The 15,621-nt window shown below is 54.1% G+C and overlaps 9 protein-coding genes across 9 annotated transcripts in view; 3 read left to right on the top strand and 6 right to left on the bottom strand.

Moving 5' to 3' along the window:
* The first annotated feature begins 48 nt into the window (after window positions 1-48).
* CC84DRAFT_1160481 (nucleotide-diphospho-sugar transferase) lies at window positions 49-1,668 on the top strand. The gene has a single exon (XM_018177508.1). It carries the CDS (start codon window positions 281-283, stop codon window positions 1,607-1,609), a length of 1,329 nt encoding a protein of 442 aa, XP_018039670.1. The 5' UTR covers window positions 49-280; the 3' UTR covers window positions 1,610-1,668.
* CC84DRAFT_1160483 (uncharacterized protein) lies at window positions 1,619-3,560 on the bottom strand. Its single transcript, XM_018177509.1, has 6 exons — window positions 3,302-3,560; window positions 3,021-3,087; window positions 2,467-2,852; window positions 2,313-2,418; window positions 1,919-2,263; window positions 1,619-1,836 (listed from the first exon to the last, which is right to left on the bottom strand). Exons 1-6 carry the CDS (start codon window positions 3,348-3,350, stop codon window positions 1,776-1,778), a joined length of 1,014 nt encoding a protein of 337 aa, XP_018039671.1. The 5' UTR covers window positions 3,351-3,560; the 3' UTR covers window positions 1,619-1,775.
* Window positions 3,561-4,137: 577 nt separating this feature from the next.
* Window positions 4,138-5,338, top strand: CC84DRAFT_1084055 (uncharacterized protein; the record flags this gene model as incomplete). Its single annotated transcript, XM_018174032.1, has 2 exons — window positions 4,138-4,368; window positions 4,418-5,338. The coding sequence occupies 2 exons, from the start codon at window positions 4,138-4,140 to the stop codon at window positions 5,336-5,338; spliced, it is 1,152 nt and encodes a 383-aa protein (XP_018039672.1).
* A 354-nt stretch (window positions 5,339-5,692) lies between these two features.
* On the bottom strand, window positions 5,693-6,884 carry CC84DRAFT_1136842 (pectin lyase-like protein; the record flags this gene model as incomplete). The annotated part of the gene is made up of 5 exons (XM_018176117.1): window positions 5,693-5,901; window positions 5,954-6,107; window positions 6,155-6,258; window positions 6,316-6,691; window positions 6,775-6,884. 5 exons carry the CDS (start codon window positions 6,882-6,884, stop codon window positions 5,707-5,709), a joined length of 939 nt encoding a protein of 312 aa, XP_018039673.1. The 3' UTR covers window positions 5,693-5,706.
* Window positions 6,885-7,362: 478 nt separating this feature from the next.
* Window positions 7,363-9,080, bottom strand: CC84DRAFT_1110583 (uncharacterized protein). Its single transcript, XM_018175258.1, has 3 exons — window positions 8,655-9,080; window positions 8,046-8,595; window positions 7,363-7,988 (listed from the first exon to the last, which is right to left on the bottom strand). Exons 1-3 carry the CDS (start codon window positions 8,811-8,813, stop codon window positions 7,588-7,590), a joined length of 1,110 nt encoding a protein of 369 aa, XP_018039674.1. The 5' UTR covers window positions 8,814-9,080; the 3' UTR covers window positions 7,363-7,587.
* Window positions 9,081-10,312: 1,232 nt separating this feature from the next.
* CC84DRAFT_1255387 (polysaccharide lyase family 4 protein) lies at window positions 10,313-12,928 on the bottom strand. The gene is made up of 2 exons (XM_018184536.1): window positions 10,593-12,928; window positions 10,313-10,537 (listed from the first exon to the last, which is right to left on the bottom strand). Exons 1-2 carry the CDS (start codon window positions 12,458-12,460, stop codon window positions 10,327-10,329), a joined length of 2,079 nt encoding a protein of 692 aa, XP_018039675.1. The 5' UTR covers window positions 12,461-12,928; the 3' UTR covers window positions 10,313-10,326.
* Window positions 12,610-13,061, top strand: CC84DRAFT_433819 (uncharacterized protein). Its single transcript, XM_018186243.1, has one exon. It carries the CDS (start codon window positions 12,760-12,762, stop codon window positions 13,009-13,011), a length of 252 nt encoding a protein of 83 aa, XP_018039676.1. The 5' UTR covers window positions 12,610-12,759; the 3' UTR covers window positions 13,012-13,061.
* A 2,132-nt stretch (window positions 13,062-15,193) lies between these two features.
* Window positions 15,194-15,391, bottom strand: CC84DRAFT_1076590 (uncharacterized protein; the record flags this gene model as incomplete). The annotated part of the gene is made up of 1 exon (XM_018173724.1): window positions 15,194-15,391. A coding segment is annotated over one exon (198 nt), but the record flags the coding sequence as incomplete, so codon positions are not given.
* Window positions 15,285-15,621, bottom strand: part of CC84DRAFT_433850 (uncharacterized protein) — a 3,996-nt gene continuing 3,659 nt past the window's right edge. Inside the window, exon 4 of the mRNA XM_018186244.1 lies at window positions 15,285-15,618. Coding sequence (XP_018039678.1) covers window positions 15,577-15,618 — 42 coding nt within the window. The 3' untranslated portion in view covers window positions 15,285-15,576. The remainder of the gene's footprint in view (window positions 15,619-15,621) is intronic.

The following is a 15,621-nucleotide window of genomic DNA, read 5'->3' on the forward strand; positions in this document are numbered from 1 at the left end:
TCTGTTGTTGAGCTCCATTAGGAGCGACGCACTAACACGTGAGTAGGCGACGAGTCGATGACGTCAGCGCGTGGTGTGCAACGCGGATGGCGCAGTCTTTGCGCACAACATGCATCACTCCTTTCAAGGGCTAGATTCGGAGAACCTTGGGGATAAACACACAGAACACTCGTTTCTTGCGCCGGAAAAGGAAGAACTCTGGCTTTGCATCCCACCACACCACACCACACCACACCACCGCATCTCACAACATCTCCTCAACCCCACACACTCAGCAACCATGGCCACCCAAGAAAGAGATGGCAACACCAAGGGCATAAATGCCTACGCCACCCTCCTAACCCGCCCCTCCTACCTCGCCGGCGCCCTCCTACTTGCCCACACCCTATCTCACCACTCACCCAGCACCCCCCTTGTAATCTTGTACACCCCTGAAACCATGCCCGACACCGCCGTGGCCGCTCTCCGCGCAGAGGCAAAGTACTCGAATGCGGTGCTGTATCCGGTCGAGCACTTGCGTCTGCCTGCTGGAGGTGAGGGAGATGAGGAGGGCATGGTAGCTGAACGCTTCATCGACACGTGGACGAAGCTCCGCGTGTTCGAAGTGCTCGAGGTGCAAGGGCGCAAAGTCGACCGCCTGTGTTTCTTAGATGCCGACATGATGGTCTTCTCCAACCCCTCACCCTTCATCTTCAACGCGGACAACGATGCCTACCTCGCGGGCGGGGATGCCAACCGAATGGTCGCGACGCACATCTGCGTGTGCAACCTCGACGGCGACGCGTGGGCCCCTGCGTCCTGGACGCACGAGAACTGCGCGCACACCCACGTCCGGGATAATGAGGGCGTGCCGGCCGTCAAGCCCGACCCACCCACCATGGGCGAGATGAACACGGGCACATTCGCCTTCCGGCCCTCCCCCACGCTGCGCTCCTTCGTTCTCTCCGCCTTCGAAGCCACGCCTCCCGCTGTGCTCCGCAAGCTGAAATTCCCCGACCAGGACTTCCTCAACATGATCTTCGCCGGCCGCTGGAAGAGCGTCTCCTGGCGCGTCAACGCGCTCAAGACGTGGCGCTACTGGCACCCTGCCATGTGGGATGACGATGCCGTCGCGGTGCTGCACTACATTGTCGACAAGCCGTGGGCCGCCCGAGTTACGACTTCTCCTGAGGGGAAGAAGGTTGCGGGGTACAAGGGCGACGACGGGGAGACGCATGGGTGGTGGTGGGATATGTTTGAGCGCTGGGCTGAGGAGAGAAGGGGGCAGGGGGAGGAGGAGTTGCTGGCTACGACGGCGAGATACGTGGCGGGTGAGGACGGCAAGGATAGCGAGGAGATGCGCGCGGTTGGGGGAGGAGCGCAGGCGTTTGCGAAGAAGTGGGAGGGCGGTTCCAAAGCCGTGGACGGTGCGAAAGAAGGGGACAAGGTCGTCGGCGATGTGAGGAGTGGGAGCGAGGGCATGGCGCAGGGAAAGTCAGATGAGGTGACTGGGAATCCGCCCCCGGGGCAGTCGGACTTTGGGCAGGGTCCGCATGGTCCGATACTGAGGAAGCCGATGTTTGGCGAGCGGGGCCATGGGCGGGTTGTCAGGGGGAGAAGAGGGGAGTGAGATGTGCATGTGTGAACTCTGTATACCTTACCATGTTCTCCTCACCCGCTAGACTTTCCCATAGACTTATTGCAAGACTTGGAAACGCGCCTTCGAAGGCCAGTCCAATCCTAACAAGCTCCCCTACCGTTTTGTCCCCAAGAAATCCCACCACCCAACTCCGCCTCTAGGCAAAACCGCCTCTGATAATATCCTCAAATACATCCAGCGGCACCACGCCACCAAACCTGTTGTCCCAGTTAGCACAGTACCTCCCTAACGAACCCCTTTCGCTCCCTCCACAAACAGAACAAGGGGTAGATGACGTACCCGTAGCACTTGACCCACACCAGCAGCGCCGACTTCATTTCCTCCAGCCGCTCCAACCGCAGCCTCTCGTACTGCGGATGTTGGCGGATGCAGGCCCAGGCTTGCACGGGCGTCACTTCGCCGTCGAGCGGGATGCTGCGAGCCAGCTCGAGGAGGCGCTGGACGCCGGACTCGGGGACCGTCCAGGCTGGGCTTTGGCTTTGGTTGTGAGAATGAGTCGAGGACGGTGTGTGTGGGTCGTGGAAATGCAGGAGCGTTGCACTGGCCATGAGGGCGTGGCCGGAGGGCGAGGCGTTGTCGTTTGCGTCTGTGTGCGGTATGTGGCCTAGACAGGGGGCTTCGAGACTGCGCTGCTGCATTAGAGGGTAACAAGTGACAGATGGAGCGTGGGCACCTTAGGATGAAGTCCATGCCGATGGCTGTGGGGTCTTGCGAGCTGACGAGTGCAAAAGGTGAGCTGGAGCTGGACAGTGGAGTGTTGAAGGTTGCTGGGAAGGGAGCTGGCGACATTAGCAGGCCACCCGGGTTGGGGGGTGTCGAGAGCGTACGGGAAGAATGGTCGGAGGCGAGCGCGGTCGTGCTGCGTTCGTTACTCCTCTTTCGCGGTTGACGCCGGACGACTATGCGCTCGTGCGATTGCTTGGTTGTCTTTTCTGTCACGCTGAATTCGAACATGCCTCCTCCTGTCACTTCTCTTTCTGCTGTGTTCGCATCCCCTCCCCATCGCTCTTCCACCACCGAATCTTGATCTCGGGGTGGCGATGAGACGCCAGATGGAATAGCGATGCCGTTTCGCGCCAGAAGGGTCTTCATCGCGTTGATCTCGGCATACAGCGTCTTTGTCTCTTGGAAGAGTCGAGCTTCATTGGCGCGGAGCTGAATGACTTCGCTCTCCAGCGACTTTACATAGGCTTCTTTGCGTTCGCGGTGGGTTCTGGCGTGACTTGTTAGCAGCGACGGCGCATGGGGATCCAAAAATGTATTCTGAAAGACGGCCCAGTGCACTGTGCGGTGCTTGACGTACCATCTCTCTTATAGCACAAGAGCACACACGCACGCACTGGGAAACTGTGGAAGACACTCGGCGTGATTAGGCACTTACTTCTGTGCCCTGCGCACCTGCTCTCTGCGTTTCTGATAGGCATTCTGCGGCTCCTCTGACGCCGAATCTAGGATGCAAACGTCACTTAGCATACGGTACATGTGCTGACGATACAGCACGGGACCCGCCCCACAGAGCTCTCCACGATCGGAGGCCGTCTTGGGTCTGCGTGGCCTCCTTTCCGCAGCAGTGCCTCGGCGGGCCGTTGCGCTCGGCATCGTACTCGCGTGCGTGTGTGCTTTGCAACGAATGACAAAGAATGGAACGGTTAGTTGACGCACCTGCAGGAGACTTCTGGCTTTTAAAGGGCTTGAAGGTGAATTTCACCATCTTGCGAACCCCAAACGTGACCTGAGCTTGTTGCCTCCCTCGATGTCTGCGATTCCAACACTTCGCAGGTAGCAGAACCGCGATGCGATGCAATGATAGAGTGATCAAGCTATTCAACTGCGGAAGAACACTCGATACAATCACTATGCGCAGCTTCAGGCCGTTACGCTGGAACCGTCAAAGTATCAGGCTAGAAAACCACCGGACGTCGGCGAGCAAATTACTGCAAATGCCAGGCCCAAGGCATGAAGTTGTCTCATTGGCTGCGGAGTGCGGGATCTGCGACCCTGCGAATTGGACCCCTGGCTCAGCCGCTCGGTTAGGGCTGATAGGGCACGGTCCATGAGCCTGCTTGGGGAAAGAGTTTTGGAATCAATTGCTGTTCTCGCTTGCAGTCCGTGCGTCTGGGATTGTCGGTCGCGGATTTTCTGTTTCGGGATGGACTATGGGGTCTAGTCTCGCGGCTCGGAAGGAGAATTTGATTGAAGGCAATCAACAATGTGTCTCGCTGCCTCCTCTAGGAGTTGTGATCGAATAATCATGGCTGTGGGCAAGTATCAAGGGGCTCTTGGAGTTGAAAAGGTGAGTATTAAAGAGTGAGCGCGCGGTCGTAAGAGCTCAACTCAGTACACAACACTTTCTATTGTTAGCACTACGTATTCATTCCTTTCCGTCTTGACCATATCACGATACAAAGGCTCGTCGCGAAGTCATGGCTCTGCCGAAGAAACTTGCCCTCCTTATTGCTGCGCTGGCGACCCTCGGAGACGCAGCTCCGCGAACCCCAATGAACACGCTCTGGCGTCAGCAACGCACCACCGGGAAAGCCGTCTATATCATCACAAATGAAGCAGAGAATGCAGTCGTCGCACTTCCAATCCGGAAAGATGGAACTCTCGCAGCTGGCAGGTCCACCAAGACCGGTGGTGCTGGAGCAGTCATGGTCGGAGCAGCTTCAGGAAATCCCCAGCTCCCTGATGGACTGGCTAGCCAGTCGTCACTGTCTGTTCTTGGAAACGTACGCAAAAATATGTTCCAGGTACGCAACTTGTGCTGATATTTCCCAGAACATCTTCGCTGTCAACTCCGGCTCAAACACCCTTTCCATGCTAGCAATCAATCCCAACGACCCATCATGCTTGACGATGGTGGGCCAGCCCGTCGCAGTACCAGGCGAGTTCCCAAACACCGTCGCCGCCTCAGCAAAGAACAACCTCGTATGCGTTGCGACCACGGGAGCCGTAGCCGGAGTGTCCTGCGCCTCCTTCTCCGACCAAGGAATCGGACCCATGGACAAGCTTCGTCCCTTCGACATTGGCCAATCTACACCACCCAAAGGCCCTCTAAACACCGTCTCGCAGACTCTCTTCTCAGGCGACGAAATGAAGCTCCTCACAATGGTGAAGGGCGACCCCCCAAACAACAAAACCGGCTTCATCTCCGTCTTCGACGTCCAGCGCCAGTGGCGCCGCCCCTCGACGCTCGCCACTCAAGGCGTTCGCAGCTCACCAAACGGCACCGCGGTCCTCTTCGGCACATCCCGCATCCCGGGGAGCCCCAACTCATTCTTCGCAACCGACGCTTCCTTCGGCGCCGCCGTCATATCCCTGGACCAGAACGGCACCGCGACCGCCGCACACAGCCAGGCACTCGACGGCCAGAAGGCGACATGCTGGGCCACCGTCTCGAGCGCTTCGCGCTCCGCGTTCGTCACTGACGTCGGTCGCGACCTGATCGTCGAGATGAGCCTCAGCGATGCAAGCATCATCAAGCAATACGACCTCTCGGCGAATGGCGACCCAGGGCTGATCGATCTGGCGAGCGGCGGTAACTTTGTGTACGCTTTGTCGCCTGGAAACGGGACCACGGGTGCGGCGATTACGGTGTTAGATGTTTCGGGTGGCAAGGGAGGAGCGAAGCAGGCGCAAAGGTTTAGCCTGGCTGGACTTGCGAGTAGCACTGCACAGGGTATGGCGGTGTTGATGTGAGTGGTTTGGTTAGCGGGGAAGTTTGTATTTCATTCATGAGGGTATGACTCAAGCGAGGTAAAAAATAAAAGGATTAACTTGGGAATCTTTCACTGCATTATTTCGTAGAGTGGCCAATAGTGCACTTTGACCTCATGCACTAGATACTTGCACTCCCTAATGATTGGCTCGCGCTACAGCGAGTTGCCAATGTTGATGTAATATCTACACTCTTGCGCATCAAGAGTATGGAATTCAGTTGTTAGCCACTACAATCCATGGGCACCCACGCCCTCCCCATAATACCAGATCAATGTCACTGATCATAAGGTTCAAATCGCAACACGATCGAACTATGAAACACACTCCATCCACAAATGTCCCCTCATCTACAAACTCAGCGTAGCCCCCGCCACCCCAACCACAGCAGCCTTAACCTTTGCGCTCCCCAGCAAAGTATACGCATACGGCACGCTCGTCAGCGTCCCTGTCGGAGCCTCGTTCGTGCCCTGGCCGAGGTCGACGTCCCGCACGACAGCATAGCCGTCCTTTGCGATGATGGCGTCATTGGTGCCTTCGAATACCTTCGCCTTCTCAGTATCCATGGCATCAAGGGAAGGGTAATGATGCACTCACCGAAGACTCAATCAAGAGCTGTGCACCCGCGCGCGTGCGGACACCGTCATCCAGATCTTGCCAGTAGTTGTTGAACAGATGGCCTGTTCCGATTCTGAACATGGGGCCCCGGCTGTAGAGGTTGTAGAAGTGGTTGTTGGCGTAGGTCACGCGGCTGTGTTGACGTCTCAGTAGCGCAGGGCGCAATAATGGAGGGGGAACACGTACAGATGGCCAGTGTCTTCGGCCTGGTTGTTGTCGCTGTGGCCGACGAGCGAACCTTTCCAGTGGTCGTGGAGGTAGGAGTTTGATATGGTTACGTAGTCCTGGATTGGTCTATTAGGTGTGTCCCATAGATGTTTGCATCTGCTAGGAAAACTCACGGAAGCCCTCGTAACATCCACCAACCCGTCGTAATAATCCTTGTCGTGGTCTCGATCATTGCTCAAATCCACGTGGTCGACCCACACATTCGTCGAATACTTGATCGTAATCTCATCTTCGTACGTCGATAGTACCTTGGAGTGAATCGTGTTCCTGATGATCACGTTGGAGGAGTGGTTGAGGAAGAGCCCGATGCCAACGAGATGGCCGCTGTTGCGGCCGATGATGGATTTATTGGAGCCGACGAGGACTTTGGCGGCGCCGCTGATAGTGCCGGAGACTACGACGATGCGAGGCGTGCTGTCGGCGACTGCGCTGGTGAGTGCGGCAAGCGTAGTCACAGTCACCGTTTCGCCACCTTTGCCGCCTGATGTGCTGATGTGTGTTAGCACGGGTGGTTGTGAGAAAATCTAGGATCAAGCACAATTTCAGTAGGCTCGAAATCGGAACCTACTCACCCAGAGCCGAGTGTACAGTAACCCACCGTGCAGACATCTGTAATGGAAGCCGCACTCACCAAACCACAAGTGGCAGCGAAAAAACTTAGAACGGTCTGTGAAAGAAGCATGGTGGACTCGGGAGGCAACTCGATGCTTGATTGCAGTGATCCTTTACATCTCCCGCCTACTTATACTTCCTACAATCACCACTCTCCATGCGGACGTCAATCCCGTACTCCGCAATTCAGGTGCCCTTATATTGGAATTTGTGCAGACTTAGTTGACGCGATTCGCGTCCTCCGTTTCCGTTACGCTCATTGGCGGATAATTGTGGCTTGTGATTTGTACCACTCATGCTATACCCTAAAGATGCAGGAAGCTGCGGAGGGGTTTTACCATCACTTAGAATCTTGAACGAATTCACTGCGCGTCACTTGCGTCGGGGTGTCATTGCAGACGTATCGTGGGAGTGAATTCAGCATCACGTGACCCGATTCGTCCAATCTGCAAGTAACGCAATGGTAGCAAGTGGTAGCCCGGTTTAGAGACGGAACGACCCGAGGTGATACTGAGAATCCAAGTGGATTCTGGTCTGACCAAGTCCGCGATACACAGTCTAACGGTACGTCGTCTATTTTATCAAACAGATTTTAGTCTTTTGCCGATCGTTCCTTTGAGGAGACCTTTCCCACCCGCACCCCCCATGACAAGGATAAGCGATCGTGATGGATATTTGACACAAAGGAGGAAACTGCTCTCCAACTCAACTATAATCACGAGTGACGCGGGTATAACAAGAAAAACGCTTCAAACAAATGCCAATGCCATTCTCTACCGATGACTCGACACATCTGCGCCCCTCCACTCCATCATTCTCCCCTGCGGATTCGGCGTATGCACTACTGTCACCGTATTCGTTTGCAATATCCCCCCATGGCCATTTCCAAAATCATTTGTAATCACCATGCCCAGCTCGTCTGCACCAGGCACGCTGGACACGCTGGATCCCATTGATTTCTGCGATTGTATAATCTCCAGTGGGACGGAGGAAGAGCCGTTTGTAGTAAAGCCAGTGTTCGCGGTGGTGATGCTACGGCCGTCGGTCCGGTGGTATCGGTCGTGCAGAGAGATGATTGTGTTTTTGAAGAAGACGCGGAGGACAGGGATGCAGGCACCGATCACGGCGGTGGCGGTTTCGGTTGCGGTCCAGATGGTGACGTTTTTACCCGTGTCTGCATTGGTAGATTAGCTGGCTTGTTACGCGATGTTTGCTGATGGAGAAGACTCACAGAAAAAGTCAGCGTCGGTCACGTCTCGGAGATGTACGCCCTTTATGATTGCGCACACACCCGCAAGAAGACCCATGCTCATTGCGATGCCTACACCAATTTTCTCTTTAGTCTTGAGCTGCAAACCCCAGAGGAGCTTCCAGGGTAATAAGGCCAGCGCGAAGTCAACGACGGTGCAAAATGCGGCGTTGAAGTAACCATAGTTCCTCGTTACATATGCAGGCCAGCATTTTCCCTCGAGGAACGGATTGTAAAGCTTCGCGGTAGGTCGGCATGACAGCCAGGAGAGGAACGCGGACGGTAACATGACGACGAAGAGGCCGATGATGCAGAACCAAACGAATGCTTTGGTCTTACCTTTGGTGAGCCGTAGTAGGGTGATGCCAAAGGAAATTTTGGAGAAGGTGGCCGCGAAGCAGGAGATGGTCGCACCGATGAATATGCTTTTGGCAAGGATGAATGCGTCTTCGATATCGACGTTCCAGACATGTTTTCCTAGGCCAAGGCTCCGGCCATACTGGGTTATTGCAGACTCGATGAGGAGGAGTACCTATTGAGACTGTCAGATCTGCTTTGGTCGATGAGAGAGTGGCAGCACTGGCTACATACCCAAGCAAGAGCAATGATGTAGTCATCCCACCATAGTTTTGAATGTCGACTGATCTTTGCGTAGAGTCTTAATGCGAGGAACACGCCAGAGAATGCGACTAGAAACCATGTGACCCCGAGAATAATTGGTCCGTTGTCTCCATCGTCCAATGTATTCATCTTCTTCCCCTTTGAACTTAATTTTTCTTATTTTTGCGTAGCTTGTTTAACGTTCGGGAGGTTGCTGCGCGGTACCCTCACGTTCACACCAGGATACGCGCACGGTCGATGCGCACAAGCCGGAGGATATACATGGGGAGAGGGGAAAGGAACTACGAACCAAAAAACGGGACGCGTAGCAGGGTAATGGGGCACGACCTCGCCTTTGCACGTTCTCCCACCCATATGCAGTCACGGCCGCACCAGTGGCGGGAGCCTCCTGTGGCTAATCTCTACTTGTATGAAGCCCCGTCATTTTAACCAACAATTCGCAGCGGCATCCCCGTACGCGCACGTTTCATGCCACGCGGGCGCATATCGCCAAGGTGTTATAGTGCTTGAAGGTACCATGAGGACCTTCAAAGGGAGCTGAGCACAATAGCCACATGGCAAAAGCAGGCTGACAGAGAGGCAGTCGACACTGCGTGACGCTCGACATGGCGGCAAGGGGTCTGCATTAGGCAAGTGCGATCGTATCTAGCCGGAGCTTGGGCCAAAAAGGGAGGGAGTTTAGGCTTGCGAGACAAGATGCCAGCAGGGATCTTCCCCGCGCAAGCCCATCATGGCCCTAACTCGCCAGTCGTCGGGCCGTTACGGCAGCTTGATGTGAGCATCATTGGGAGTGCTGCTTCTTCGCTGAAATTACCATATAGGTACTTTCGAAAGGCCCATAAGTGATAGCTGACGAAGCCTGCACTTGCTGAGGTTTGACCTTCGCTGGATGGGGGGTAGGCGGTGACCTTCCCCAGTCTTGCCTTAGGCAGCAGGTAAAATCCAATACAGCATTCAAAAATGTCAACGCGAGTCGTCTCAAACCTAACGGATGATTCAGGCGCGCACAGACTCATCGTTGCCATCGCATCAGGGGTAGATCATGGTTCTCTCCCGACGGCCAATTTGAACGCGTCGCATGTCGCACAATCGCATGCGGCAGATGCATTCGCAGTCTCTACGTTAATAAATCTGATGCGGCGTGTCGTCAGTAGTGGATTCAAAACCCCTTGAGCTACGGCGTTCACCGTTGTTGACAGAACCTTTTTTCAGCGTTATCAAAGTGAAGCAAGCAAAGCGAGCGAACCAGCGCACAAATTCGCATCGCCATCGCGCGCACTAGCGATGGTGCACCCGAAGCTCAGGAACCGTTCGCTAATCGAGGATCCATCCCGAAGACCGGAGCTTCCGGTCGGGCCGATACGTCCGATACTCGAAGCGTGTCGACAACCCACAATACTGGTTGATGCAGGCCAGTGAAAGGGACGTGTACCGGGATGTCGGGCTGATCGACGATGACCGATTGACTCGACTGCCGGGGCCACCGTTGGGCTTGAGCATAAGGTTTGGGCGACCCATGGGAACATTGAACCATTCGACCAGGTCGACCTGACCTTGGATCTGGAGACGCGCGTCCGAGTCATGTTGCAAGGCTGGGAGATCATGCCGATCCTGATTAAATACTACTGCGTTCTATTATATTCTATTTAACCTCCAGTCGCAACGCGTCGTACTGAACATATACACTCCTCGGTAGCAGAGCCGACTCGTAGTCTGTTGCATTGTATGGCAGGCTCAGTACTAGCTCATTCGTCTGCGCGGAAGAGAGATACTTTGTCGGGAACTTGTACTTGTGACCTAGTGTGTAGCAGGTGATAGCGCTGCGGGTTGCGCAGGAAGATGACTGGTTGTACCTGAGAGCGTGTCAGAAATCTCGAGCAATTGGCAAATTGTACAAATGGCACTTACGGAATGACCCAGGGCTCTAGTTCATGCCCATTCACAACCACGTTGAGCGGCAAATTGTTCCACGGCTGCGTCACGTTGAAGACATCAGTGTTACCGGCTGCTGTCTTCGCTCCCGCCAACTGCACTGTGAATGTCGCATCTCTCTTCTTGTCAAGATCGTGCTTCTCAAGGTCGAACGTTATCGTCCAGTTGTTGATTTCACCATGGCCAGCAACTTGTTTTGGTCGTTTCCAGTTTGCATAACCGCCGAAGACAGACCAATGGATATAGTTGAGGTCCTTCGCAGGGTCGCTCTTGCCGACATGATAGTTCACGCCATTGGGGAAGTCCTCGAGATAGTCGTATGCACCCCAATAGATGCGAAACTCCTCAGGATGCTGCGGCGTGTTGAGCCTTTGCGCTGCATGTTTCCACTCGCCACCAGCTCTGTCTGGGGTGCCAATGCGCCAAAGCTCAGTGCCAGCGGATTCGGGCTTCCACTTCAGGTCGCCACTGTTGGTTGACTTTCCAGCTCGTACCACTACGCCATCTTGCACAAAATCACCGAAAATGCCGTCAGCATAGACCGTCACCCGATACTTGCCCGCCTTGATGCGATCAATCTCGACTTTGCCGTTGCTGTCCACATCTGCCCAATATTGATAAGCTGAAGTGTCCAGAACATTGTCTTGGAAGTCAACGCCATCCTGGGCTAGAACTGCAATCGCATTCTTCGCGCCCTTGGGTAGGTCGATCTTGGCCTTCCATGAGCCTCGCTTCGAGGTCGGGACATAGTTTGGAATGTGATCCGCGATCGAATCGTAAAAGTCCGCATTCCAAGACGGTGTGGCGTACTGCACAGCTTCGTTCCTTAGCTCTCTCCACGAGGCTCCTGCAGGGCCTTTGTTGAAGTGGTAGTATTGAGGACCGAATGTGCGATCAAAGCCATCGGTGATGTTTGGTGTACCATCGCCATGATGGTTCGAGACCATGTAGTTGTAGATGATTCCGTCGACGACCAGATCTGAATGTGTTGGGCCCCCATAGTAGGTGTCTTTCGTATTCATGACCAGCCAGGCACCAAACGTGGAGTTGTCCTTACTATTTGAGCCGTCCCCGAATAATCCATGGACCTTCTGATCACGCCAAGTTGTCGAGAAGGTATACTTGGTGAAGTAATCCGCAAACTCCTCAACATATGGGTCATCCGTGCGATTACCGATATACCAAGTGGCGTCTTGTACGGTTGTCGAATTTGCAGTGCTGCCTGAAGCTGGATTCGGGACCGGCATCTTACTAGCAAGATTATCGTCGGTGATCAGGTCGGTCCACAAATCGGTGCTTGGTCTGAAAAGCGTCCTGAACTCCTGCAAGTTACGCAAGAAAGGCGTCGTCGAGTTGTGGTATGCGATACGACTGAAAGTGTGCAACCCAGTCTCTCCATCGCGTAGGAACCAGTACTGTTGCAGCACTTGGCCTGTGGGTGGATATGTTTCGCTCATCATGACACCACCATAGGCGACATGGTGGGCATCCACACCCTTGAACAGCTTGTAGGTTGGAGCAATGGTGCCTGGCGTATATGATCCAGAGCCGGTGCTCGAAGGTCCACTAGCGGGGATGCAATAACAATCGAGGTATGGTCCGACACCGTATCTGCCATCGCCAGACGAGCCTCCAGGCGAGTATGGGATGTAGGCTGCTGAACCAAGCAAATCTTGTCCGTCAAGTACCAGGAGGTCCACCCTCCCGATAGACTTGTTGACCGAGACGAACAGGTGATCATTCTCGAGCTGAAGATACGCTGAAGTCTCGTTGGCGGTTAAACGTGTTGAGGCGAGACCAATGCATGCGAACAGGAGTGCTCCACGCACCGTGCTGAAGCGCATCTTGAGGACGAAATCGCAGTGTCGATGCGTGCGGCACAATGAGTGACAACGTCATCTATCCGGGTAGTCTTGGCCGTTATATACCCGGGTACGCGAGGTCAGCCGCGTCCGCGCGCCTTCGCGTCTTGTCGCGCCTGTCCCATATTTCGGATAATGGGGCATCATTTCCCATCGCTCTGAAAATCCTGGACATATTGTTGCCGCGTCGAAGGAGTGGCGGCGACACTAACCTTGCATGCGTAAAGTTGCGGGGGAGGTAGCCAAGGCGACGGAAGATTTGGGCTGCGCACGGCCGCCCAATGACATGCGCTCGGGTAACGCTTCACCGAAAACACAAACTTCTGCCCAGTCATATTTCCCCACGGGGTAGCTACAAGCTTTCGCTGGCGGCCTCGGCATGCTTGATTCCGATCTTCAATTTCGCGACATTGTTGTGCGACACAAAGGCAGCTTGCAGGACTCTTTCACCTGAGCAATTCTGTAGTCACGTGCGTACACTTTGGCCGAGGCCCGCAGACCAATGCACTCCCACTCACTTACAACCGCCATAGTCACGCTTGACTCAGTGGCACAGCTAGTCGAATCGTCTCGTTAACAAAGTATTATGGAAGTACCGATCGTCTCTGTTGTCGTGGCTGATCCTCCTATAAGTCAACACCGTCCCGACAAAGTGCCGTAGTTTGCGTAATGCCGAAACTCGGCTCGATCATCGAGACTCACAGCAAAGAAATCAATGGGACAAAGGACTCGTCCTCGCTGGACAGGCACTCGCACTGAGACTAGAACATAAGGCCAAACGCATCGCATCACGAGCTGTACCTTCCGTCCACTGTAGGAACGTAAGGCCCGTCATCGTAGATGATCACGGTTACAGAAGTTGTTTTTGGAATCTCGTATCTAGTAGCCAACCCAGCATTCATCGTCTGCGCGCAACTTTCGGCACAGCTGGATGAGTCGTAAACGCGTGCACTAATGCGACCCAACGGACAGGTCGAGCCAAGGGGACTAAAGATTGACCTGCCAGCTTGTTCTGCGCATCAACCAACTGATTATCTTGAGGTATTGTGTGATCTCTATGTATTCGCTTTGCCGCGCGATAGAAGATGACGTGTTTGAAATCAAACAGGCCATTACTATTCCAGCAGCTCAAGCCGTGGCGAGCGTATGTTGAAAAAGTAGTGTGAGACAGTGCACAAAGGTATTTTCGAGATTCGGGGTATCTCCCAACAGCCCAAGACAATGATAGATTGTATTGTTAATTGAGTAGATGACGTGGCGGCCTTCGATAGGAATAAATGCAACCGCAAGTGTGATTGAGCAAGTCGAAGGTATAAGAAGGGGAGGGAGGATTCTCACCCCCTCTATTCTATCAAGTACCCTGAAGTACTTACCTTTCTTGAATATATTCGAGTAGTCTACGATTCATGATGGAGTGCATCGAGAATGCCTCCGGTCTCGACAAAGCTGATATCAAACAACTATTAATAACGAATTGATCTGAGACTAAAGACCTTGACCCAGCTCAGCAACCTGGTGTTAAATCGTCCGAAAGCCATCGTCTCATGGAAAGACTTCCGAGAAGCGACCTTCAAAGGCCAAGAAAAAGGATTGGAAGGACAGAGAGTTGATTGCCAAATATGACTATCTTCATAGTGAAGTCACCACGACCTTAATGTTATAATCCCGCTGACTCATACTAAAGTGCATCCACGCGTAACGGGACAACCGCCGTAACGGAACAAAGCAGCGGTACTTTGACTTTGCAGCAACAGCAAGCCTGCGCACGCTTTGGTCACTTCTATATCGCCACTGTGCAACTTGCTAAGATGACTTCTAAACCCCCAGAACCATACCAATACAAAATTACGTTCGCATGGGTGCCTGCCCACCGAATCCGCGAAATGTCCGCCTTGGTAGCAAAAGCGCCTTCGCCCACTACAGGGCCACCGCTGCAGTTATACTGCTGTCGCAACATATAGAGTGTTACTATACATGTCCGTGAACCCAGCAATAACGCTAAGAAGCTATGGTAAGTGGTAACGCTGCGAGGGACGCTCGATTCATGCAAGGCTGATCTGCCGATTGCTACTTCCTGCAGAAACGACAGCTGAACTTGGTTAGTGCATGATGACCTGCACATCCAGCCTTATCCTGGGTGTGTAACTTATTTGCAGTGGCTGAGGGTGCAGTGGCTGTGCAGGTTTATAACAGCTTTGTCAAGATCCGCCTCTGGATCGGGAGCAGGGCTTCTGAGCCTAGTCCGCGCTTGGCCAAGTCAACCAATACGTTCAGCTTTGAGACTGCGAACCCTCGGCACACCTGGCCATACCCCTTCGCGATGCAGTCTTACGGACGACCGTACCCAACGCGAAAGCTTCCATGGCATGGAGACGAACCATCACGGTGCCCTCCAACTCCACCGACCCGTCGTGATCTTTCTCCCCAAAGAGGCATCTGGTCCTGTACTTATTTTAGCTACGACTTCTACCAACTTATAGTTGCGATCAAGCATTTGTTTTACGCATTCAGTTGAGTTGTCGTATTTGCACTCTTCTTATTTTAACACAAATACCAGTAGTCGTCCAACACCCATGCTAGCAGGTTTCTCTACGAATGGAGGTGGTACGCTCGCAGCAGCTTGACTATCGCCTCCTCTCTTTTCCCTGCTGCCCGCGAGAGCGGCGTTTGCCCGTAGTTGTCCTTCGCGTCGACGTCGACCTTGCCTGTGCTAAGCAGCAGCTTGACTACTGGCCCGTGTCCGTTCTCTGCTGCCCGCGAGAGCGGCGTCTGTCCGCCCTGATCCTTAGCGTCGACGTCGACCTTGCCTGTACTAAGCAGTAGCTTGACTACCGCCTCATGTCCGTTCCCTGCTGCCCGCCAGAGCGGCGTCCGTCCGAACATCTTATCCTTCACGTCGATATCGACCTTGCCTGTGCTAAGCAGCAGCTTGACTACCACCTCGTGTCCGTTCCCTGCTGCCCGCAAGAGCGGCGTCCATCCGTCATTGTCCTTCGCATTGATGTAGACCTTGCCTGTGCTAAGCAGCAGCTTGACTACCGCCTCATATCCGTTCCCTGCTGCCCGCCAGAGCGGCGTCTGTCCAGACATCTTGTCCTTCACGTCGATATCGACCTTTCCCGTGCTAAGCAGCAGCTTGACTA

Source organism: Paraphaeosphaeria sporulosa, assembly GCF_001642045.1.
Source record: "Paraphaeosphaeria sporulosa strain AP3s5-JAC2a unplaced genomic scaffold CC84scaffold_2, whole genome shotgun sequence".
Lineage (NCBI taxonomy): Eukaryota > Fungi > Ascomycota > Dothideomycetes > Pleosporales > Didymosphaeriaceae > Paraphaeosphaeria > Paraphaeosphaeria sporulosa.

Excerpts from the sequence above, each read along its gene's own strand:
- CC84DRAFT_1160481 (XM_018177508.1), top strand. The coding sequence starts at position 281 with ATGGCCACCCAAGAAAGAGATGGCAACACCAAGGGCATAAATGCCTAC.
- CC84DRAFT_1160483 (XM_018177509.1), bottom strand. The coding sequence starts at position 3,350 with ATGGTGAAATTCACCTTCAAGCCCTTTAAAAGCCAGAAGTCTCCTGCA. Across the intron at positions 2,853-3,020 it reads CAGGTGCGCAGGGCACAGAA|AACCCACCGCGAACGCAAAG; the intron begins GTAAGTGCCTAA and ends AAGTCACGCCAG. Across the intron at positions 2,419-2,466 it reads CGCCTCCGACCATTCTTCCC|CTCCCTTCCCAGCAACCTTC; the intron begins GTACGCTCTCGA and ends TAATGTCGCCAG.
- CC84DRAFT_1110583 (XM_018175258.1), bottom strand. The coding sequence starts at position 8,813 with ATGAATACATTGGACGATGGAGACAACGGACCAATTATTCTCGGGGTC. Across the intron at positions 8,596-8,654 it reads ACATCATTGCTCTTGCTTGG|GTACTCCTCCTCATCGAGTC; the intron begins GTATGTAGCCAG and ends CAGTCTCAATAG. Across the intron at positions 7,989-8,045 it reads GACCGACGCTGACTTTTTCT|ACACGGGTAAAAACGTCACC; the intron begins GTGAGTCTTCTC and ends CTACCAATGCAG.
- CC84DRAFT_1255387 (XM_018184536.1), bottom strand. The coding sequence starts at position 12,460 with ATGCGCTTCAGCACGGTGCGTGGAGCACTCCTGTTCGCATGCATTGGT. Across the intron at positions 10,538-10,592 it reads CTAGAGCCCTGGGTCATTCC|GTACAACCAGTCATCTTCCT; the intron begins GTAAGTGCCATT and ends ACACGCTCTCAG.
- CC84DRAFT_433819 (XM_018186243.1), top strand. The coding sequence starts at position 12,760 with ATGACATGCGCTCGGGTAACGCTTCACCGAAAACACAAACTTCTGCCC.